We start from the raw sequence: 24471 nt of genomic DNA on the forward strand, positions 1-24471 counted from the left end.
TCATGATGATCAATGTTACATCCAATCCGTGATAGCAGGTCACAAGGGTAAATTAATGCACGTGGTCCACACTTTGCACTCCAATACCAAATATGGATATGGATTTTCCCGGGAATCTGACGGGTTGTGCGCAGTACATGCTCTGTTAATACTGTATGATACATCATACATCCATACATTCATCGGTCTGTACAGAAAAGCCTAGTACATGGTGCACATGCAATGAGATGTAGGTACTTTGCTGGCCTGCCCTAGGCAGCTCGTAATTGTGAGATGAGAAATCGCGAGATGAGTAATCATTATTTTCTTCCACAAGATTTTCTACTTCCCTGGACCATGACAATCACCATTTCTGGTGCTGCTGTCCACTTCTCCATTCAATGATAGTAGGGCCGAAGACAATACAAAGGCTACATGCAAACATGTTCACCACAAAGGCTTTTGCATCTTATCAAGATATACTCCGGCTATGTTTAAAGGGAATATAATACCATAAGGTTCAGGATGCTGCATGTAGCAATTATTTTTACGTTAGGCCTTGCGGCACAGGTCACCATACACATGATTGACCGTTAACACAGGGCATGCACCTGGTGAACGTCTGATCATCCCTAAAAATAGGGCTGGGATAGTCTTCCATAATTAGGTTAAATTCCACAATCACAGCAGAGTCTATTTCAATGGGCTAATCAAAACAAGGATAGCTCCCTACTACAGCCTCGGTCTCGTGAATGTTCGCCTTTTGCAATACATTCTGTGGCGCATGGTTCTCTCACCGAGGTTGGCATCTCGCGATTTCGCATTCCGCATCTTGCAGTTTATTATAAGCCACCCTAGGCTATGCATGAAATAAAAGTTGGTTTTTCAATCGTCTCTGCTCTGTGTAATTAATTTATAATTATAAAATATCGCCACGTTTAGTTGATTGACATTCATTCCAAATGAAAAATCTGCGTTTGTTTACAATTTCATTTCCCACACGAAGTCTCAAAGATCACATGACCTGCTATCGTGGATTGGATATAACATTGACCTCTCATGATCTATGCTAGTCTCTGTAGGCTGTCTATGTCTTGCCCTACATGTAGATGTCAGTGCCAGTTCCAGCGTGCCAGTGCCAGGTATTGAACCAACCCGTTTTTTTCTTCCGAAAAAGCACTCTTTTGTCAATTCAGTAAAATTTTGACACACTCATCGTTTTGAGTCGGACATCTATCCTGGTTCAATTAGGCCCCTTTAAGATTTCATTCAGATCTCGGGGCCAAATTTCAGTTCGATTTGATTCACTGGTTTACCAGCAGTCGGCAAAATCTGAAAACCTTAAAATTGCGATTCATGCTTTAATACTTGCCCGATTGCCATCAATCTGATATCATGGGTATATCTAACCATCATACACATATACCACGTATATCTACAGTACTACATATCACATGGGTTTTTAATTTGACCTACTCTTCAAGGTCACAGAGATTAAATGGCATAAAATTTCCATTTGACTACTATGTAGCACGTATCTTAACTAGCATGATGTCTTCAAAATATCTATACGCTGAGTACAATGGCCCCTGGCCGTTTCATTATTTTAATCAAATCATTTTCTTTCAGATCTTTCATTCACGAGCTTCACGTGTCTTTCTCTGGATGGCCTCGAGCAAAGTTAATGACGGTGACATGTCATCCTCGATTGAAAATGATGAGGACAAAATTGTTGGACTGTCGACAAGCGTGTATGAGACACAGTTCTTTGGCTTTACACCTAAGTCTTTCTCTGATGGAAGTAAGTAGCCTAATTGCCCTTGAATATTCTCAATCAGCTCTGTCTGCACCTTGTTTGATGTTACAGTAGAACCTCTCTATTAAGGACACCTTCAGGACTGGCTGTCCTTAATAGAGAGGTGTCCTTATTAGAGAGGTCAAATTGAATAGAAACTACCAATTTGGGACCAAAACTAGTGTCCTTAATAGAGAGGTGTCCGCTAAGGGAGGTTCCACTCTACTTACTCTGGCAATTTTTGGTCTTTATGAACTCCACATTTTTTGAGAAGGTGGTGTTTTCTATGGCAAGGCAGGGTTACATCAAACAAACAATAATTTAAGGGCAGCCTCGTTGTCCCAATATTTTGTTAGAACATGGATGCTGTGGCAAATAGATGTTAATATAACTTGGGGAGGGAGTCCAAATAGCGATACAACCATATATACGCAATGAAAGTTGCTAACATCTTCATGATGTAGTCTGCCATTAGGGAACACCTGGTTGCCTGTAGGTCGTGCGAATCCAACGTCTCGATTGAGAATTTCAAAGTTGTAGATACTGCAAGAAATGATTTTCAATGTTCCATCAAAGAGGCAATACACATCAAAATCAAAAAGCCAATTCTAAACACCCTATTTATTGTCAACTCAAGGGTTGTCATATTTTCTACAACTATTCTAAATTTAGCTCCCTTATAATTACTCAAGCATTGCATAATGTATAATAGTATGTATGTCACCAGTCTATGGTTCTCATTCAGTCTTGTATACCGCCTGATGAGGGTTCGAGCGAACCGAAATCGATCATGGAATATGTATATAGTGTAAATAAACGTCTACATCATGAAGATTTTAGCAACTTTCATTGCGTATATATGGTTGTATTGCTAATAGATGTTCAGTTCCTTTTATTCTGGTAGTAGTATTTAAATGGATAATGCCAGTATTGTGGCCTTTAATGTTCTTCTTCTTCTTCTTTCTTCTTCTTTTAAACTACTCTACTTCATTAATGAAGGTTGTGGCAGTTGGACAGTTTGCCCATGCACGGAGGGAAGGGTAAACGTGTTTTAAAAGTCGATGCAATGTCCAAATTAACAATTAACGTGTGGTATAGTTCATAATGACGTAAGTGGTGCTGGGGACATCATTGACGCTTCTTCTCGTAAACTATTTACTCGTTGGTGTGCGTCTTGTGGCCAGCAGCTTGGTTTTGAACTGGTCCACATTTCCGCATTGCTCCGGATCGAATTGGAGTGCATTCCATTCTTTAATGGTTCTTGGGTTGAGGGTAGGCATTTACCACTACCAGTGTCATAGCTACTAAATGAAAATTGCAACAAGCCAATGCACTTGGTATATCCATAATAATTGAAAGCTACTGTAAACCTAGAAATATTTGAATTCAACAGATAATAGCGAATATATGAATATGTTGCTCTGAAAAATATGGTGTTGGTAAAACGCTGAATTAAAAGTATGCAAACATTGCAATTTCACAAAACCACAAAATAAAATGGGGGCAAAATATTTCCAGGCTCGTATTCTTTATGTTTTTTTTGGTTCTGTGGTTATATATGTAACTGCTACCAGGAGGGAACATTTTATGTTTCGTATGCCAGTAAATCCCTAGATTGTGATGGTTGGATCGTAAAATGGTTCAGCAGATTCACAGCCACCCATACCATCTATTGGGGATGACAGTTTTCGGTCAAATGACTGATTTCCGTCATTTTGTATCTCTAATTTTGTCGTAAAAAAATTCCGTCTATTTAAAAAAAATTGGCTTGGTTCCGCCGCCATTAAGCGTCAACCACCGGAAAAAATGGTTGTGTCCTAGGAGGCCGCCATTGTTTTCTGTCTCACTAAGTATTGATCCTGCGCGAGATCTGAGCAGATGATGAAAATTGTGTTGTTTGCAGATGGCGTCTGGACACCGACAATGCAGCGTGTTGCTATTGGCCACGTACCTGTAATAAAGTTTTAAGCCGTTTTTCCTTTAAAACAGTACTTTCTACATGCTCATAACTTTTTCCGAGACGTAATCTGGAAGGAAAGCTTTCAAAGCCAAATAGACCTATCCTAGCCTGTCAAACCATGAAATTTTCGTTGTACGTTATGCATGATAATTTCAGGGTTTGGGGGGTCTGAACTTAGGGGGGGATTTTTGACGGCTTTTAACCCTCGAGTCAGCTTTTTCACCACGACGGGTTAAATGGAGCCTCAAAACCACATAAGTAAGCCAATTGGACTAAAACTTCATCATTTTCTTCATTTTAAGCACACCTTATTCTCAATTTTAGAGCAATTATATCATCTATAATCTATTGAGAACAATTGTTAGTGCTAAGACATGTTCTCCATACTTGTACATCTAAAGATCCATGCACTTGATTGGGAACAACGTTTTCACGTCACCATACCTTTTACATTACTGTAACGAGACGTGACGCGACCTCTTCGTAAATGTTGTTCCCATTCAAATACATTGATCCATAGTTTGAAATGATCATATATAGCATTTCAAAATCGCTGTCGCGGCAACATTTGTTGACAAGACTGTAAAAAATACCGCTAGCATATTGTTTGACTTGACTTTCTGTTTTCAATTTGGGTAGAAATATAATCTTTGCTACAATTTCTTACCGGTTTTGTTTCCACCTTGTATATTTCAGTTTACTCTGCCATGCAGACATACATGAGTGATGCTGTCCAACAACTTCAACATTTCATGCGAAATGACGTGAGTTGAGATTTCAACTCTTTGATTTTCTTATTTTTGTCTGTTCTTTTAAGAGAAGTTCTAATTATCAGCTTGAAAAGGAAGATGGCAGACATATTGGATGTCGCGTCGGGTCATGAATTAATAGGGAAACTCCCCCACACTAGGCCATCACATCATATAAGTTTCAGGTCTGTCACTCACTTAGTAAGTTCTCGAGTTATGGGGCCGAACAAGAAACAACGAGAAAAACAAATGTGGCGGCCTGGCGTCCATTTTGGGTCAGGTCCAAAATTGATTGGGAACCTCCCCTACCCTTGGCCATCACCTCACATAAGTTTCAGGTCTGTCACTCACTCAGTTTTCAAGTTATGGGGCGGCATGCAAAAACGAAGATGGCAGCCTGGTGACCATCTTGGATTTTAGGTCAGGTCTAAAACTGATAGGGAACCTCCCCTACACTTGGGCATCACACCACAGAAGTTTCAGGTCTGTCACTCTGTTATGGAGTTATGGGGCGGATTGCGAAAAACAAAGATGGTAGCCTGGTGGCCATTGTTGATTTGAAACCAATAGGGAACCACCCGTACCCTGGGTCATCACCCCACATAAGTTTCAGGTCTGTCACTCACTGGGTTCTCGAGTTATGGGGCGGAATGCCAAAAAACTAAGATGGTGGCCATCTTGGATTTTGGGTCGGGTCGAAGATCGATAGGAAACCTAAAAAATAAGTTTTGCTCAACTTTTAAAACATGGAGAGTAATTACATTTCAAAATTAATATAAAATGTAATTATAATAACATAATAATAATGTATAATATTAATAATATTAGAGAGGATAAGAGATCGTTCCGCTAACGCTAACACTAACGCAAACACTATTTTTCTGGCGTGACCATGACCCTGATACTGAAGATACGCTATTCGCTGAGCCATGACCGAAAATCTCGGCTCCAGATCATATTCATCCAGACAGATACATAGATTATACATGGAGCCACTGTGACCAGTATCACCTTTAGTTGCGAGGATAGGCCCTCTTACGCATTTCGTATGAAGACTTCATTACAGCATTTACTCAAAACCAATTTGGTAACATTAAATTGATGTCTTTGAGGGGTTGCATCATTACGGAGTCTCTTCAACCCTATTACGACATAGTTTGCTGGTCCGCAGAATGGTGTCGTAATAAACTAGACCTTATATTGCTCACGGTAATTTTTGGACACTGTATTGGCTTGCATACCGTTCCAAGCACGATAACCCTATTTCAGTGATAGTGAAGCGACGAAGATCAGCAGTAGGATCGATCACTGTTCAGAGGTAGGTGTGTGTGATATGAGTTCCACCTTGGCCATTACACGTTTTCAGAATGTTGTTTCTGTTCAATTTGATTGTGTATTCTTCTTTTTCAGTACAGAATTAAAATGGCAAGCAAGCGATTCCGGTTCTCGACTTCCTAGGACGTATTACTGCTGCGTGAGGTACTCGCCGTCAAGCCTTTTGCCCAAGCAGGAAAGAAAAAAAATCGCCTTTGGGCTGAAATTGCCGAGAATCTAAATGCCTGTGGAAAGGGTTTCCTTGTCCACGACCGCCTCTGTCGTGAACATGTAGACCTGCTTATGAAGAAATTCAACAAGGACGATCACGAAAGTAGAAAGAAGTGAGTCCAATGTACTGCAATGTCGGGAAAGAGACTTCTTTACAGAATATCAAGTAGATAAGAGCTCGAGAATCTTGAAATTGGTGTATTTAAGAATTAGACATTAAAGACCATACAGTTTTATGCATTCATAATTGCATAATCTTTTTAAATAATTTCATAAATAAGTAAAATGTCGAAAAGACGTCTTGCTAAATGTTCTGTTGAATTAAAACTTATTGCAGGTCTGGTGTAAATGAGAACTTCGACGAGCTGACGCAGCTCCTGCAGGAGTTAAAAGAACTTCAAGCTGAGCAAGAGAAAGAGGTTTCGGTGAAGAAGGATACAGAAAAAGCGAAGACGGAGAAGGTTCGAACGAACGCCCTAAAGGGGTTTGGAAAAAGACCAGGTAAAATACCAATTTCTTCCTGTTTGTTTTGATCCACAGCAAGTAATACACACTGGTGTTTGAATGTGGCTGATTTTGCCCGTACAAGACATTTCTTCATTGTTCTGTCCCATCCAACAGGCTATATATGAAATGCCAGAAATCCGGCAAGCCAATAGTGTACAATTTTCATTATTCGGAACTAGCATAGCAATAGGTATGTAGGTTTAATCTTGTTTCACATACACATGATTTAAACGTATTCTAACTTTTACAGCATCCACAGAAGATGAAAATGAACCAAACCCGGGTCCATCAACCGAGTCTGGTCCTTCACCGAAGATGAGAAAGAAACCGAAGGATGACACGCTCATCTATCTTTGAAAAAAAGTGTGAAAATGAGGTGGAGCTAAAAAGGGAAGAATTGGCAATGCGACGGGAGGAGATGGCTATCGAAAGGAGAAAAATAGAACTCGACGAAAAAAAGCAGGAATTGGAAAGGAAGGAAAGAGAAAGCCGAATGGCATTGGAAGCGGAAGAGAGAAGAATAATGATGAACGTTTTAAAGAAACAGCTTGGTCTATAACTGATTGTACGATATGTCAGGAGTCGTGATGGTTTTGTAGATGGTAGTTTCACTTTTCTTTCAAAGTAATCGTTCAATAAAAAATATATAAAGTACAATATTGAACGTACCCAGATTAATTGTTTTATTTTTCGATCAAACATGTTACAGCCTGTTACATCTTTTGCTCATTTTATTGTCCATTTAGGTACGGTACTCCTCGAGAACGGGTGCACTTAGTTCGAAATAGGCTCCACCTAAACTGCCGTACAGACAGGTATGGCAATTGGTTAGAATTACCCTGACCAAGTAGTATTTTCCTACCGGTTGTAGATACAGTTTTTGGTTCTTTTTAAAGTCCAAAAACGCCCAGTATTGGATAATCTTGGCAAATCCCCACTCGACACTTTGGCGTGGAAATTTCATATGATCGTTGAACGCCTGTTGTTTGTTGGTCAGATTTGCGCCTCTAAAGGGAGCCATGAGCTGTGGCCTCGGAGGATATGCCGGATCACCGTATAAAAAATATTTTTCTCTCGCCCACGGAACAATCGTTGAATATTCTGCAGAAGCTCGCTTTCACCAAGTAGGCTGAGTCGTGCCGTCTGCCTTTAATTGGGCCAAAGAGGTTGGCAATTAAACCGTTTGGAATGACCACTGATTGAAATTTTAGTCCGTGGAAAAGTTTATGGCCATTGTAGACTTCCTCTTGGTCATAGATCGGACGACAGATTGCCCTCACTGTTCCGTCGAAAAGGTTTATCCCCATTTCGCCTACAATCATTTCGCCTACAATCATTTCGCCTACAGCCATTTCGCCTACCAAAAAATGCCTTTTCGCCTACAGCCATTTCGCCTACTGTCATTTCGCTTACAGCCATTTTGCCTACCTGCCATTTTGCCTATTTCTCATTTCGCCTACTTGCCATTTCGCCTATCTGCTATTTCGCCTAATCGCCATTTCGCCTACTCGCCATTTCGCCTACTGCCATTTCGCCTACATACAGAAAATGCCATTTCACATAATTCTGAATATATTTGTTTTAAATCCTTCATATTGATACCAGTATCAGTAAAAAATATAAGTTATCAGGCCTTATACCTACTGTTGCAGAGGATTTGCAAATCCACCACATTTATTTGGTATCTGTCAAAAATATATGTTTGGCCCTATGTAGGCCTACTGTAGCAGAGGATTGTATCCCATTTCCCTTTTAGAGTCCCAATCATCATACACTAATTTGTTGTTGTTGAAGCTCTAATTTGGTTACAGGATTAATTACTGGATTAATTGGATCACAATAAAGTGTGTCACACAACACAAGCAAACCAACTAATTTTCTGCTAATGTATAGTGACAGTATTCCTATCTGCCAGCTAAAAATTTGCCTCAAACCACCTCTGTTCAATACAAATATCCAGAAAGTCCTACTTTCCTTCCAATTCATAAAAAAACTAAAATAGCAGTAAAAGTAGGCGAAATGGCTAGTAGGCGAAAAGACAAGTAGGCGAAATGGCTAGTAGGCGAATTGACAAGTAGGGGAAATGGCTAATAGGCGAAATGGTTATAGGCGAAATGGCTGTAGGCGAAATGGTTATAGGCGAAATGATTGTAGGCAAAATGGCTGTAGGCGAAATGATTGTAGGCGAAATGGCGATACACCGTCTATAAAGCCCCAACACCTATCAAGTGGGGCGCTACGCATACTTACAGCCCTTGCATACTCCTCTAAATGTTCATGGTCAAGCCACCACTGGTCCAACTCTGTCAGAAGTCCACCAAAGTTGTTGAAGACGTGGTCCAACGACGTGTTGAATATGTTGCTCAGTTCTGTTTTGCTCCTGTCGAACACTTCTGTCAAGTCGGAAAGGCGATTTGGATACGCCAGCCTTCTGAGAAGCACATATATGGCCTCCGAATCTCGTACCGTTTTCGCATCGCATAAAGGGCGGGAAGTTGAGCGCATCCCTCAAGCGGATTACGTCTGCCTTGTCAAATCGAAAGTCACTTCGACACTGTTTATCAGTTCCATTATCCAAATTTAACATTCGTGCATTTCCTTGGCGATTAAATGGTACGTCTCTACGGCGTGCTGCATTGTAAAGCAGAAGTAAATCCTCCGGATCCTCGACTAATGCCAACGTGTTCATCGTGTTCAATAGAAGAGGCCTTGGGTCAATTTGGTGAGCGAAACAACCATTGCATACTGGGCAATCAGAATGAATATACCAACAACCACGGACGACAATAGACCTGCCCTTATCACTTTTGGCAGATAAAATGAAGAAGTGAAAGAACATCACTTTCAAATTCCTGGGGCAAATGATTGTACCAGGATTAATGTGGTCCGAAACTGGTGTATTAAACCGATGTGCAACCCGCTTTTGTATGCTTGCAAATAAGGACTCGCATTTGTGTTTGACGAGGCCTACAGTAATAATTGGAAAAAAATAGCGTCAGCGGTGAAATAGCGTAGCCAACTGTTTCTTTACCTGAAAAACGTTATTTGATACGGTAACGTTAAAATTATCGTTATCGTTATCGTTAGTGTTAATGGAACGATCTCTTATCCTCTCTATTAATAATAATAATATAATATATAATAATGAGTCTTTTATATAGCGCAATTCCATGACACAATAGTTCTTGCTCAAAGCGTTCCCTCTCCAATGGCATACGATCTTTTTAATTAGAGTGTTTTTAGCTGTGTTTTGAAATTAGTACAGCATGCACATGTATAATTACATGTTATATTTCAGTTTCATATGAGTGAGGAGGAAACACTCGCGGGATCAACGGTTGTAATGTCTGCGATGACGAAGGTTCTAGATAAAGCATGTGATAAACTTGAGGTAAAAATTGATAGTAACATTTAACCCTGTTGCTGCCTAGACCTAATGTTTCCCATTTGCATGGGATTATGAAGCTTTTTTAGCTCCGCTGACTTGTCAGCGGAGCTAAAAGATGAATTATGACCCCATGAATTCTGTTGATTTCGGGCAAATGTTTGATCTGATGTAAGCAATTTTCCTTGTGTGTTGGAGGTGTTTGGGTGGGTGGCTTGAGAAAATTTCTGCCATTCAATTTTCAATATGGTTTTACCATGGTAGCCATCGTAATTGGTTTGACTTTGCAAAAAGAACATTTCATCTTATCGTGCTAATTTTTAGCTCACCTCTTAGCAGAGGTGAGCTTATCCCATACCGTGGCGTCCGTCGTCCGTCGTCGTCGTCGTCGTCGTCGTCGTCGTCGTCGTCGTCGTCGTCGTCGTCGTCGTCGTCGTCGTCGTCGTCCGTCGTCCGTTAGCAGGGCACGTTTCGTAACTGTTAGAGCTATTGAGTTGAAACTTGGTACACATGTACCCTTATGTAATGACACCTTGGAGACCAAGTTTCGGTCCGATTCGTTTCAAGGTTTGGCCACCAGGGGGCCAAACGTTAAAAGTGAAAATATGCAATATCTCCCTTAATAGTAGTCGGGAAATTTTGAAAAAAATATGGTAGGTACTTCTAGCAAAGGTGCATCATATATCCTCCGGGTTTTTGATTTGACCTCCTTTTCAAGGTCACAGAGGTCAAATGGTGTAAATTGGCCGTTAGGATGTAACGATGGCACGTTTCTAAACTGCAATGACTATTGATACCAAATTTGGTACACATTTACCCCTTAGTCAGGTGATCTCAGGGACCGAAGTTTGGTCCAATATGATTCACCACTTGACCACCAGGGGGCAAAATCCAAAAACCTTAAAAATGTGATTATTCCTTAACTTCTTGCCCGATTGCCACCAATTTGATATCATGGGTACATCTAACCACCATACAGTATATGTCACCCAGGTTTTTAATTTGACCTTCTTGTCAAGGTCACAGAGGTCAAATGGCGTAAATTCGCCGTCAGGCCGTAACTATGGCACGTTTCTTAACTGCAATGACTATTGATCACAAATTAAGTACACATGTACCCCTTGGTCAGATGATCTCAGGTACCGAAGTTTCGTGCGATCTGATTTGCCGTTTGGCCTCCAGGGAGGGGGCCAAATCCTAAATTCTTCAAAATGCCATTATTCCTAGTAATGACTTGCCCGATTGGCACCAATTTTATATCATAGGTACATCTAATTCTAACAACCATTCAATGTGTCACCCGGGTCTTCTTTGATTTGACCTACTTTTCAAGGTCACAGAGGTCAAATGTTATGTAAATTGGCCATTTTGGGGAAATTGTAATTGCTTGGACCTACATCAAACCTAACACTACATGACACAATACCATGCTCTTTATCCATCTTTCCTCCACATGAGGTGAGCACAATGGCCCTGGCCATTTCATTCAATATTACTACGGTTGGTAATTACCAGTCCATACAAAACTTAACACTCACTTGGCACGTCATGCTTTGGGTTGCTCTTGTTTCAAATGATATTTAACCCGAAAGATAATGTAACTGAAAATCCATCCAATCTCTGTCAGTTCTCAGCTGATAGTTACATTGCATACTTTAGTTAAAATGTACAGTATAACCTCCCAATGTGGACACCTCCGTTGGCAGGTCAATCTCTCTATTAGGGGACACTGGTTTTTGCCCCATGAGTCGTTTTCATTCAATTTCGATAAGGCACTTCTGTATAAGGACAGGACAGCATTGGTCAATCCAGAGGGTGTCCTTACTATTAGAGGTTCTACTGTAATGTCCAGCCAAATCAGCCCTATCAAAATTATGCGCCAGGGATGTGATATTTGTAGAGTGCCTCATTTCAATATCATAATCAGTGATGATCAGCAATTATCAAATCATTTTCTGATGAAATCCACAAGTACAATACAAGTGTACTGACAAAAATTTGAAGAACATTTATCTTTTTCGAACTTTGCTATTGAAGTTGAAAATAGAACAATTGGACTACAATCCTTTTTAATTTTGATAAAAAAACATCCACTTCTTCCAGACTTATGTCGCCGAGTTCATCTTCAAGCTTCCATCTAGAGCGATTCTTCCTGAAGACCAGGTTCAACTCGAACGGGAGTGCCCAATGAGAGACCAGGTCAACTATGAACGAAAAATATGCAGCTTGAATGAGAAAATAAAAAATGTGAGTACAGGTATTGTATGTTGTTAATTGTACATTTCCTCTGAACTCTGGTACAATTCCTGACCAGTGGAGTTTATCTGGGTATGAATGAAAGAGATTAAATTCAGGAAGGTCTGATTCCATTACAGCAGGAAAACCCAATGCTTTTCACGCTTTTCCTTGTTGCACAGGCTTTATGGCCAATTACTGTTGCCAGGGCAATAACTTAAAAGCCAATAACATTAATTGAGATGAGGGTAGCTACAGAATAAGTCTCGTGTGGGACCAGAGTTTAGGCACTACTACACTAGCCATAAAACCTTTTACATCTGACTGAGGAAAAGTGATGAAACCATTTGAATTGTCAAGGCGATTACATGTATTTCGTTTTAATTATGTGAAAATTAACATTAAGTTATTTTCAATGAGAAAAAAGCACTTGTTTTCTGGCAATTGCAACAGGCAGAATATATGAATGCTTTGACCGTAATACAAAAAAGAGTAAGTTACAGTTGAACCTCATTACAATGTACCACCAGGGACCTTACGAATCAGTATGTAATATTAATGAGTGAATAATAAATTGTATTGATGACACCAGTCTTAAATTCCTGTTATTTAAAAGTCCACTCAAAGAAATGAAACTGTAAGAGCCAAAGTCTATGCCTATGGCAGACCGAAGGCTATATGATATCATGCAGTTTTCTCCACAGCCTTTGAGTTAAAGTGATTTTCGTACAATTAATACAATGGCCATCACGCACCCTCAGTCGGTGTCAAAGCAATAATGCATCATCAAGTATTACAGAGTTTTTGAATGGAAGCCTATTGCGGGGGCCCTACTGTTTACATATTCATCAGGGCGGATCAGGATAATTGATCTGGGCTGGACTTATAAACAGGAAGTGAGAATGTGCATTTTCACCTCCCGAGAAAATGTAGAAAGGAGCTAAAGCGCTGGCCGTGCGAAATTCCCTTTAAGGGGGGGTAATCTATAACAGGTTTTTTTCTGTTTTTGCTGCATTTTCGCGCGCACTTGGAAACTTGTTCTTAAATTCTTTTAAAACGGTTCTATTTGATGATTTCAAGGTCTTCAGAGGCATTTTAAAGGCATTTGGGGTCATAATGTAGCATTTTAAGGTGGATAAAACCAATTAGGAGGTCATTTTCATCAATAAAACACAAAACAAAAATCTTTTTTTAGGGGGGGGGCGGAAATCAGACCCCCCTGGGGATAAGGGGGCAGGGCACCCCTTTTTTCAAGGGTGTAGAGAAAACTGGATGTGCAACTATGCACTGCCTGTTCCATGAACACATTTTATTTGTTTTTTGTGCCTGGTTTGAGACTTCCCGCCATACATTAACGAAGGCCAGTACACATTTTTCCGATGAATATTGAGTGTTGTATCAAACTTGTTAGAAAAGTGTATGTATGTTAGAAAAGTGTATGTTCTAAACGATACCAACAAATGGATTTTCGACATGGAGCTAACTACGTTGTAATGGTGTTAACATTAATAAAACCGAGGCACACAGTAACAAAGTTGTTGAACTTTTTGGGTATTTTTGGGGATATTTGTGGTATATGTTAAATATAGTACTCTCCTTCTCACCAGATCATACTCAATAATTTTCCCTGAATGAAATCTGTCAAGCTGCCACCTCAGTCTTTTCAGAAAATCAACTGGTGTAATCTGGTGGCTCGGATGAGACACCAGTGTGGTATTCTTATTTTCATCATTCATTTAAACTTCAGGCAAAATATGTCAATGCTTCATTACGTGAAGAGATATCAGAAGTTGATTTGGTTCAAAGCCATCTGGACAAGGAGCTTGAGTACTTCCTGTCATTAGAGCGGATAATAAATGGTAGGTCTCAGCTCAGAAACTTGTTGTTTTGTCACTTTTAAAAAAATCCCAATATCAAACTACAGTAGAACCTCCCTCAACGGATACCTCTCTATAAAGAACAACCTCTCTCTATGAAGGACACTAGGTTTGGTCCTGAATTGGTTTTTTCATTCAATTTGACCTCTTTTATCAGGACACCTCTCTATTAAGGACAGCACTTGTCAGTCCCGAGGTTGTCCATAATAGAGAGATTCTACTGTACATGTGACCAAAGTATGTAAAGAAAGAACACCCCCAATAACTACAACAATCTCTGTCAGAAAATAGCATGTGAAATGCAGTGGCCAGTCACCAGTGGAAACACCTGTGATATGATGATGTCAACATATAAAAGAAGAGGCAAAGGATGACCAGCTTCTTGCGGTCACCACTGTTTAGCATATCTATGTTGTAATATCACTAGTGATGTAACTTGTCTACTTTCCAACAGTGTCAGATGATGTCAGACCAATTTTCTGATAGATGGATTACCTGACATGACCTCAGCAGGCCTTTCAATTATATGGACACCCTTTATACACCTTGTAATTTTTGGCTCACCGTAGGGGAGTCTATACAATACCGCAGTGTCCATCGTTGTCGTCTGTATCCTGTTTCAAAAACAGTGGCACGTTTCTTTACCGCTAGGGCTATGAACTTGTTACAGAGTTACATGTATGAACTTGAAACTTTGTACACAGGACCCCCAGGTCAGATGACCTCCGACACTGAATTTCGGTCCAATCTGATTCTTGAAATGGCCACCAGGGGGCCAAAAGTGGAAACCTAAAAAGTGTGATATCTTTCTTATTAATGACTTGTTTTTTCTGTACATTCAAATTTATCCCTTCAATCATTTCAGATACCTTTAGCTCTTCCCTGAAGGAGTCACTGCTGTTTACAAGTGATCAGATGCAGACATTGAAGAGGATGCTGGGAAATATTGGGATGAAGTCACCCGATGTTCCGTCAGGAACAGAGACATAATTCAGAGGAACTTGCCGCTGTCAAGAAGATAAAACTGGAACAAAAAGCACAATAAGAAGAGAATAATAAGGGATGAGTGTAGGTAGTAGGTTGGGGTCATATTGATTGTAGATGTGTTTGATGTGACTCAGTTGAAAATATTCCAAGCATGAATAATGCCAATGTACTGTAAACCGAGAGTATTTTTGTAATATTGCATCTTTGGCATAGTTTTAATTCAGCGTTTTGAGAACACTATAACAGTAATTGAGTTAATGTTTGTTTTTTCGCGGCATTTTATTTTCGTGGATCAAAATCAAAACGCATGCAAAAATTTCCCGGTTGACAGTATTATGGCATAACAGAGACGTTATTGGCAGTTTCTTATAACTCAAATGACCCACCTAGCTCCTACTTATTGTATCCCTTTAAGGATGAGCTGACATTTCAACGTTTTGTAATTTGAAATTATTATAAACAGTACAATATAAAATATTACTGAAGAAATCATGGAGTTCGTAATTCATGCAAGCAGCCCGGCATGGTAAATTTGTACAGTGCCTAATGTCGCCCCTGGTAAACATGAAAGAAATTCGCCAGCATAATTTTTTGGCATCTGATTTTTGCAGTGTTTGTTCTCAATATATTTTTTGTCGGTCATGCTCGCTTGGGCATACTAGGTAGTACGTCATTTTTCGCGGGTGACGATGTAATACCAGACGGATAGCACAAATTATGAATTCTTTGATTTTAGCAGTGACATTTTGTCTTGAATTAATTTGTATTATTATATGCGACCCATCACTGCAAAACCAGGCGCATGTCGCTCTGAGCTTGGCAGGTTGAGACCGACTGTTTGTTCATTTCTCTATTGTCTGCCTTTTGTGAAATATGAGCTCATCAATTTCTTCCATTATCTCCTGGTGTTATTTAGGGTCATCTTCTGCGAGACATGCGCCTGGTTTTGCTGTGACGGTTCACATATGTCAATTCATCTTTAAAAAATCAATCAAGTTAATTTTGCACAATAAAGGCCTTTTTACCTACATTGTATGCTGCATGCCAGCACAGGTGTGTCTCTGTCTCAGTTTTGGTCTACATTTCAGCTCCACCCTCGCGGTGTGGGTGAGGCAGCCAATACCTCCAGTTCTGTATCAATTCCTTAAACCATGCCCTCATTGTGTACTCGTATGTTAGGTGACTGTTATGTACCACTCAACAGATATCGTCTGGGTATAATAAATCATTTATTAGACTATACTCGGGTTTACAAACTGGCTCTTAGCGCCATACTTACAGACTCCATTACGAAATTGTGCAGAACATTATTCACTACTATCATGACGGTATACAGGGTGTGTCACATAAATGCCACAAGCACCACATTCCTCCCTGCTAATCCTAAGGTCAGTCCAAATAGTCTCATAACTAAAACTGAAGGTAATTTAACTAGTAACCTGGTAGCAACTAAACAAATGTGGACCTTATTAAAACACTAGGTCAAAAACTAGAACAGAAGCTCAAACACGCACGAGCTCAAAAACCAAACTTAAGTGACTATACAGTGTCACATATACCATGTAATGGATGTGTCCAAATGTCACAACCTATTACTGTAAAGTGTCTCATGAACCATGCATGTAAATAACGCACACACAAGTACAGTGGAACCCCGGTAACACGACCACTCATGTGACCGTGGTCGTGTTACCGGGGTGGTCGTGTTAGCGAGGTTGGGAATCCCCAGACGAAATACATGATTATTTTTCCCGCCAAAATTCAGTCCCGACTGCATGGCGTGTGTACGCTGTACTACCATAGCAACGCTGCCTGATTGAGATGATGCACGCTCCAAAGTTTTGTTATCATGCCTCGCAAGAACAGTTCGTCGATAAAATTACATGTTACATTCTCAGAATGAGTTAGAAAAGGTAATTTTGTAACTCATTTTATCCACAAAGTTTCATTATCTGCCCGACGTGACGCATTTGCGGGCAATTTGGTGAATCATCCTCCATGTACCCGACTGTTTGTGACGATTGAAGTAAACTTGTCGTATGATTCCACGTGAATGATGAGTTGAGTAATGCTACAGTTTTAATCAAATCTATTTTCAGTCAAAATATTTAAAGAAATATAAAATGATACTGTAGTAAATCAACCAAGTTCTCCATATCATAAAACATTCAAACGTCTCGCAAGCTTGTTATTGTCATAAGTATGGTCTTCAAACTACCCGCCGTTTATTATAAGTTCATATGCAAATCACGCAAATCACATGATTTTGCTGCTGCTGAGTGCGCATGTCTGGTACTGAACTGGCTCAGTAATGAAAACAAACCATGAAAACGTTAGAAAAGGAAAGTTTATTTATTCATTTACACTTATACAATTGATCATACCTGCAAAATCACATTGTATTTTTTGTTTTCATATGCATTCCCATGGCCATTGTCCCCGTCTCAACAAAGCTTGGCAGCGAGGTGCTAATTACTATGCCGCGGTCGCGACCGATTACGGTAATTAGGCCTGGTGGTCGGGTTAGCGGGGTTGATTTTCAGTTTGGGACCGGCCAAGCCAGTGGTCGCGGTCGGGGTACCGGGGTGGTCATCTTAGCGGGGGTCTCTTAATGGTAATTAGAGAGGAAACCATTCGGGACCGGAGAATCGTGGTCGCGTTAGCGGGGTGGTCGCGTTACCGGGGTGGTCGCCAACCGGGGTTCCACTGTAATGCTAGAATGTCACTGAACCCAAAAGTGCAACAAATGGGCACAGTCCTTCAACTATGTTCAATCAAACGCTCAGGTGGTTTTCTCGCATGTGCAGATCTCCTCGGAGCTGGGACTGGACTGGCAACAGCAGTGTTCTCAGGAACAGGCAATGGAGCTGGTCCTACAGGAGGTTCCACATGGCCTGGTGCCTGAACTGGAGCCGGACGCTCAGATTGCACTAGAGGCATGTCTGGCATGTGATCTGGTTATTCCAGTGCTTCCAATGTAAGTTCTCCACTGCGACGTAGGTGATCCACGTGTACAAATCTACGTCAGCCACCAACATCCACAATGTATGACTGTGGTCCTTGAATTTTGACCACACAACCTGGGAGCCATTTCTCCCTTCCATTTCGGAAGATGCGCATGCGCACAATCTCATTGAGGACAAAAGCCCTTGCCTTGACACCACAGTTGTGATGATTTTTCGCCATCTTGTCTTGTTTTTCAGTTACAGTCTTGTTAAGATCTGGAAGTAGTAAGGAGATCATGTTCTCAACAGACGTTTGAACACTTACTCAGCCGGGCTTATCCCAGTCACAGTATGGGGTGTAGTGCGATATTTTGAGGGGTACGACTTTGCTCATGTCCTTTCTCCTCTACAAGAAAATGCTTTTTGAACGCGGTCTTCGCTGATTTCACGATATTCTCCGCTGCTGTTTGACTGGGGATGATACGGCGGTACCAACTTGTGCTGAATTCCGTTTCTGCGCATGAAATCAGCAAATTCACTCAGAGTGAACTGGGGCCCGTTATCTGACCGTCACTATTGACCTGAGTGTCAATATCCTGATTTTCAACCACGTTTTAATCGTATCTGGCGTCTCCTCCCCCTGTGGATGAGAACAGCCAAAGGCGATACCAACTATGTCCCCATCACTGTCGCAATCAGAGGCTTCATCAGCCGGCGGTTTAATCAAGTGAGTGGCGTGAGTACAACAGCGTTTCCTAGTGCATAAAGGACTGGCAGTGTTTTGATCATCGTCAATGAGAGGCAGGCCTGGGCATGGCAATAGCAAATGCGATGTAGAACCCTCTCTCTACCTGTGCCATCCTCAGCTAAGACCCCGTATACGGGCTGTCGTGATTGTCGCCCTTTCGAGAGACAACAATATGTACCCTGTCTTCCCAGTGTGACCTGAGTTTACCAGGACCGCCACGCTGACTTAGGTTGCGTAGGAGGACACGATCATCAATTTGTAAAGGCTGTCCATACATTTTTTTGTCATACTGTTTCTTGCTGCGGGCGGTCGCAACCTTCATATGAGATGAAGCTGTGTTGCATAGCTGTTTGCCAGTTGGTAACAAATGGTCGATCCCCACCTGTGGCTCCTTCCAATTCATCCATCTTGATGATATGTCAACCTCTAGGGTACACACTACATGCAGACACCAACCAGACCACTGCACTTGCTGTTAATATCGAGGACGAGGTTGGCCATGAATTTTAGCGTGCCGGTGCCTATACAATGACCTGTCTCTGATTACTGGGCACCAGGTTATAACAATAATGTCAACTACGGCCTACATTCGTCCGGGCATTAAATGTCATTACACAGTGAAAATAAACTAGTTCAGACTCACAACGGAGTATTGTTCAACCAACTGTCACTATTGAATCCTTACATAGTCTAAAATCAGTCCTGTACTTCCCAAAACGAATAGAAAAACATTGTTTTCTCAGTCTCGCTTCCCAGCACACACAAAGAAAGACCCACAGCATTAACACGATGACCGAAATAGACAACTTCTGGTGCGCGGAACCTACACTTAGGTTGCTTGGCCACTTTGTGGTGCTTGTTCAACCGCTCCAAGATAGTCTCCAAACGACTCAGATGCTCATCACGCTTCGTTCCCGTCAGAATGTCATCCAAAATACACTTAACGCGGGGTATATTGACCAACACACAATCCATGACAGACTGGAAAATAGATGGCGCTATTTTCACGCCAAAAGGCAGTCTCTGGACTTGGTAAAGACCCTGATGAGTATTTATCATACACAGCGGCTTCGACGCCTCAGTGACCTCCAATTGTTGGTATGCCTGGGTTAAATCTAATTTAGAGAACACCTCGCTACCAGCCAGCGTAGAGAACAAGTCATCTGCCGTAGGTAATGGATAGATATTGGCCTCCAACGATTTATTGATTGTCACTTCGAAGTCACCACTAATTCGCAGTTCACCCGATGCCTCGGGAACAACCACGATTGGAAAAGCCCACTCGCTGTTTTCAACCTTTTTTAAAATTCCCACCTCTGCCAACCTGTCGAGTTCAAGACCAACTCTAGACTTGATGGAGTATGGGACTGGCCTAGCCTTATAAAAGATCGGCGGTGCGCCTTCTTTCAGCTTCAAGTCTGCCTTGAACCCAGTAATAGTACCTGTTTGCCCACCAAATTCAGAAAGGTAACGCTGCTCAACCTGGGGTCATCACTGAATACAACAAAGATATGCTTCCAATCAAGCTTGATGACCTTGAGCCCATTTCGGCCCAATAGCGACACTTTTCAACCCTTTGCTACTACCAGGGCTAACTCAACTTATTGCCCCTTATAAAAAAGAGGTACACGAATTTCTCAGACCACAGGGATCTGATCTCCTGAATAACTTTTTAATGAATTTCAATTTCCTGAATAGGCACTGATGCAAATTGCGATTGATACATTTCATGCGGTATTACGGGTACCGCTGTGGCAGTGTCCACGACAAAGGACACTGATTTATCGCACACCTGCACATCAACCTTAATCTCAGATCTTTCTGTGGAAGAATGAACAGCATACAACGCTTCCGAATCTGAATCCGAATCCTGCGTTTCTACATAATACGATCATTGTTTCCTTTCCCTTCCTTTAGCGCCACCTTTTGGAGCCGATTGCTCCTCCTTGGTTCCTTTTTTCGATCGACAAAACTTTTCGAAGTGATCAGCTTTCCCGCATTTACGACACTCCTGCCCCCGTGCGGGGCAATCTGGGTCACGTCCAAAGTGACCTTGACGACCAGACCGAAAACAACTGCCACCCTTAGCACCGCCTTTTTGAAATCGACTTTTGTCCTTTTTCACACCTTGGCCTACTTTAGTGACACGATTCACACTTTCGGATTTTTCCAGAACCCATTGACTCTAGCTGATACTCGACAGCCTCCAAGGCACGTGAGGTTTGAAATAGTCTCTCCAGCGTCAAATCCTCTTTTTCTAATAATTTTCTCCTCAGCTTATTTGACAGGCATTTTTCGATAACTTGGTCTCTTATGTCCACCTCCTCATTATCAAAATTGCAGTACCTGGCCTGCTTTTTTAGTCTCGCAACGAATTTATCCACCATCTCACCGTCCTTTTGGGCCATCGCCCTGAACACATGCCATTCGTAGGGTTCGTTGATCTTCCCCACGAAGTGGCGGTTCAATGTACGCGTTGCCTTTACATAGGCATTTGCACGGTCTGGAATTGGGTTGCCATCAGCATCCACTTCAATGTGGTGGGCCCAGGGTCGACCAATGTTTCAAAGTGTTCCTTGACCTCTGGGCCATTGCAGTGCTGGGTTAAGGCCTTTTTCTGTGGGGCCGCAACGACGGCCTTGGCCACGACAAAATATTCGAATGATTTCCGCCATCTTTCCCAGCGGGGACTGACGGCCGCGGCATTTCCTGCCAAATCAAACCTTTCAACGGCTAATAACTCGCTTGAAGACAACGCCATGGCTCGAACTCACTTAGTGACAGTTCGCCTTCCTCGTCGCCAATGTTATTTACCACTCACCAGATATCCTCTGGGTATAATAACTTATTTATTAGACCATACTCGGGTTTACAAACTGGCTCTTAGCGCCATGCTACAGACCCCATTACGAAATTGTGCAGAACATTATCCGCGACGATCATGACGGTATACAGGGTGTGTCATATAAATGCCACAAACACAACAGTGACCATTTCCAATCCTTATGTCAGTGAATTTTCTGCGTTAAAGTATAGACCCCACCAGAGTGTCATTCGAAATTTAGAGTTGAGGTTTTTTTTATTGTGTAAAGACAATGTCAACACAAATATAGATATACTGAACAGGTCAAATTTCTTCACGTTGACACATCTGTTAACTGACTGTACAGCAGCAAGGTTTATTTCTATTCACTTGAATCACAAGTAAATACAATAAATAAGAACATCATAGGCCTTACACTCTTTCAGTGACCAGATTTTGGGCATTTTAGGCCATATAAAGCACATTAAAGTGGCTGGGGGCATCTTGTGTCATCTGTAGGAACTAAGACACAAAAATTCAGGTCGTACATGTATAATATTGGCACTGAAAGAGTTAAGCAGGTCCGTTACGTCACACTCCCAGTTTTTTTTTCCCGGGTATAAACTCCACCCGAGTATTACAATGCTTGAATTTTAAGTGTATTTCATACAAGACAACTCAATTACATTAAAAGACTTAAGGATTTTTGGGCACCAATCGTATTCATTTTATCACTTATTCATCTGTAATAATTTCATGCACATGTCTACAAAAGAAAGGGTTTTGCGTTCAAATAGAAATTCAGGATGTAAAAATGTACAGAAGAATTTTGCCATAATAGACACCTGTTTCGTCAAAAAACAGGCTTGACGTAATCAATAATCACTGCCTGACTCTATCTGAGGATTTACTCCACTATACAGCAGAACCTCTCCAATAAGGACACCCTCTGGACTGTTGGACTGACAAGTGCTGTCCTTGATATGGAGAGATGTCCTGATTAGAGAGGTCAAATTGAATGAAAACAACCAATTTGGGACTTAAACTAGTGTCCTTAATAGAGAGGGTGTACTTAAATATAGAGGTGTCCACTAAAGGAGGTTCTACTGTGTATGGTTTGTGTAAGTTGCATAGCAATAGAGGGAAGTCTAATGTGACTGCTACATACAGCTTATTAGAACTGGATTCAACATTTCGGGCCGAATTTACGAAGGGTGTTTAAGAGTTAGACGCGTGTAAATTCTACATAATCAGTTTCAGGGCCTAATGCGGTTTTCATGAAGAAACCCTGCAAGGCCCTGACTCTGTCTATTCAGACATTAAACGCTGTTTTAAGCTAAACACCCTTTGTAAATTCGGCCCTTCATCTTTGTACACAACTGTTGGAAACATTGTATTTATTTTGTTAAAAATACAGAAAATAAACCTATACAACCCATAATACTCAATTGTCTATTTTTTTCAAACCATTCTCCATTGATAAAATAAACAGTAAATAGATGTAATAATTAACGAAGTACCCAGACATCATCAGGTTAATGTCGGGGATTTTCAATAAAAGGCCCCCAGTGCCAAGATACGCGGACACATGGTCTGTTCACTGTTGAGAAAGTATTAGACGCAATAATACAAATTTGGACATAAAGATGTTAACATATAAGGTAGCCATGTTGATGCCCTAACCAGCGCATGCCACAGGTCAAAGCTGAGCAAAATCAAGATTTCAACTAAAACACAGGAATATGCATTGTATGGAAAGATAGCGGTGACAAAAACGTTGCGACCGGGGAAAGCGCTTTTGAACTTGAAGCTGACATTCACAGCATATGAGCTGGATGCATGAGCCAGATACACGGCGTGATGTGATAGAATGTCTGGAAGAATATCAAAACAAGATTTGTGGCTAACGAGCCAACACAGGGGGAGCCAATACTCTGTATTGATTATGAGCACTCCAACAACAAGTTTAAAATTCAAAAATGTGTAATTTTTGGCTCACCGTCTAGGTGAGTCTATAAACTACCGCAGTGTCTGTTGTCCGTCATCGTAGTCCGTCTTCGTATCCTATTTCAAAAACAGTGGCACGTTTCTTAACCGCTAGGGCCATGAACTTGAAACTTGTACACAAGACCCCTCAGGTCAGGCGACCTCTGACAATGAATTTCAGTCCGATCTGATTCTTAACTTGGCCACCAGGGGGTAAAAAGTGGAAACAATCTCCCATATGAGTGACCCGTTTTCTATAGAATTTTTATGGTAGGTAATCCTAGCAAGGACACATCACATATCATACGGGTTTTTGATTTGACCTAGTTTTCAAGGTCACAGAGGTCAAATGGAGTAAATTGGCCACTTGAATGTAACTATGGCACGTTTCTTAGCCGCTAAAGGTATAAACTTGAAATTTAGTGCAAATGACTCCCTTTGTCATATAACCGCAGACACCGAATTTCAGTCTGATCTGATTCTTGATTTGGCCACCAGGGGGCCAAAACTAAAAAAGGTAAAGAGTGCAATATCTTGCTAATTAGTGACTGGTTTTCGAAGAAATTTTAATGGTAGGTACTCCTAGCAAGGATACATCACATATCCTATGGATTTTTTATTTGACCTAATTTTCAAGGTCACAGAGGTCAAATGGTGTAAATTGGCCGTTATATAGCGCGTTTCTTAACCGCTAAAGCTATGAACTTGAAATTTGGTACACATGACTCCCTATGTTATGTAACCCGTGACAATGAATTTGGTCTGATCTGATTCTTGACTTGGCCACCAAGGGGCCAGAAGTGGAAATCTGGAAAGTGTGATATCTCTCCTATGAGTGACTCGTTTTTGAAACAATTTTGATGGTAGGTTCTCCTAGCAAGGATACATCACATATCATACGGGTTTTTGATTTGACCTAGTTTTCAAGGTCACAGAGGTCAAATGGTGTAAATTGGCTGTTTGAGTGTAA

The 24471-nt window shown here is 41.1% G+C and overlaps 1 protein-coding gene and 1 long non-coding RNA gene across 2 annotated transcripts; both read left to right on the top strand.

Moving 5' to 3' along the window:
- Positions 1–5961: 5961 nt before the first annotated feature.
- LOC135494451 (uncharacterized) lies at positions 5962–7110 on the top strand. The gene is made up of 3 exons (XM_064782437.1): positions 5962–6141; positions 6366–6529; positions 6786–7110. Exons 1-3 carry the CDS (start codon positions 6101–6103, stop codon positions 6890–6892), a joined length of 312 nt encoding a protein of 103 aa, XP_064638507.1. The 5' UTR covers positions 5962–6100; the 3' UTR covers positions 6893–7110.
- Positions 7111–12131: 5021 nt separating this feature from the next.
- LOC135494954 (uncharacterized) lies at positions 12132–22929 on the top strand. The gene is made up of 3 exons (XR_010448494.1): positions 12132–12167; positions 13903–14014; positions 14898–22929. It is a non-coding gene; the product is annotated as an uncharacterized LOC135494954 (long non-coding RNA).
- Positions 22930–24471: the final 1542 nt, after the last annotated feature.

This window comes from Lineus longissimus, chromosome 10 (assembly GCF_910592395.1).
Source record: "Lineus longissimus chromosome 10, tnLinLong1.2, whole genome shotgun sequence".
In the NCBI taxonomy this organism is placed as follows: domain Eukaryota; kingdom Metazoa; phylum Nemertea; class Pilidiophora; order Heteronemertea; family Lineidae; genus Lineus; species Lineus longissimus.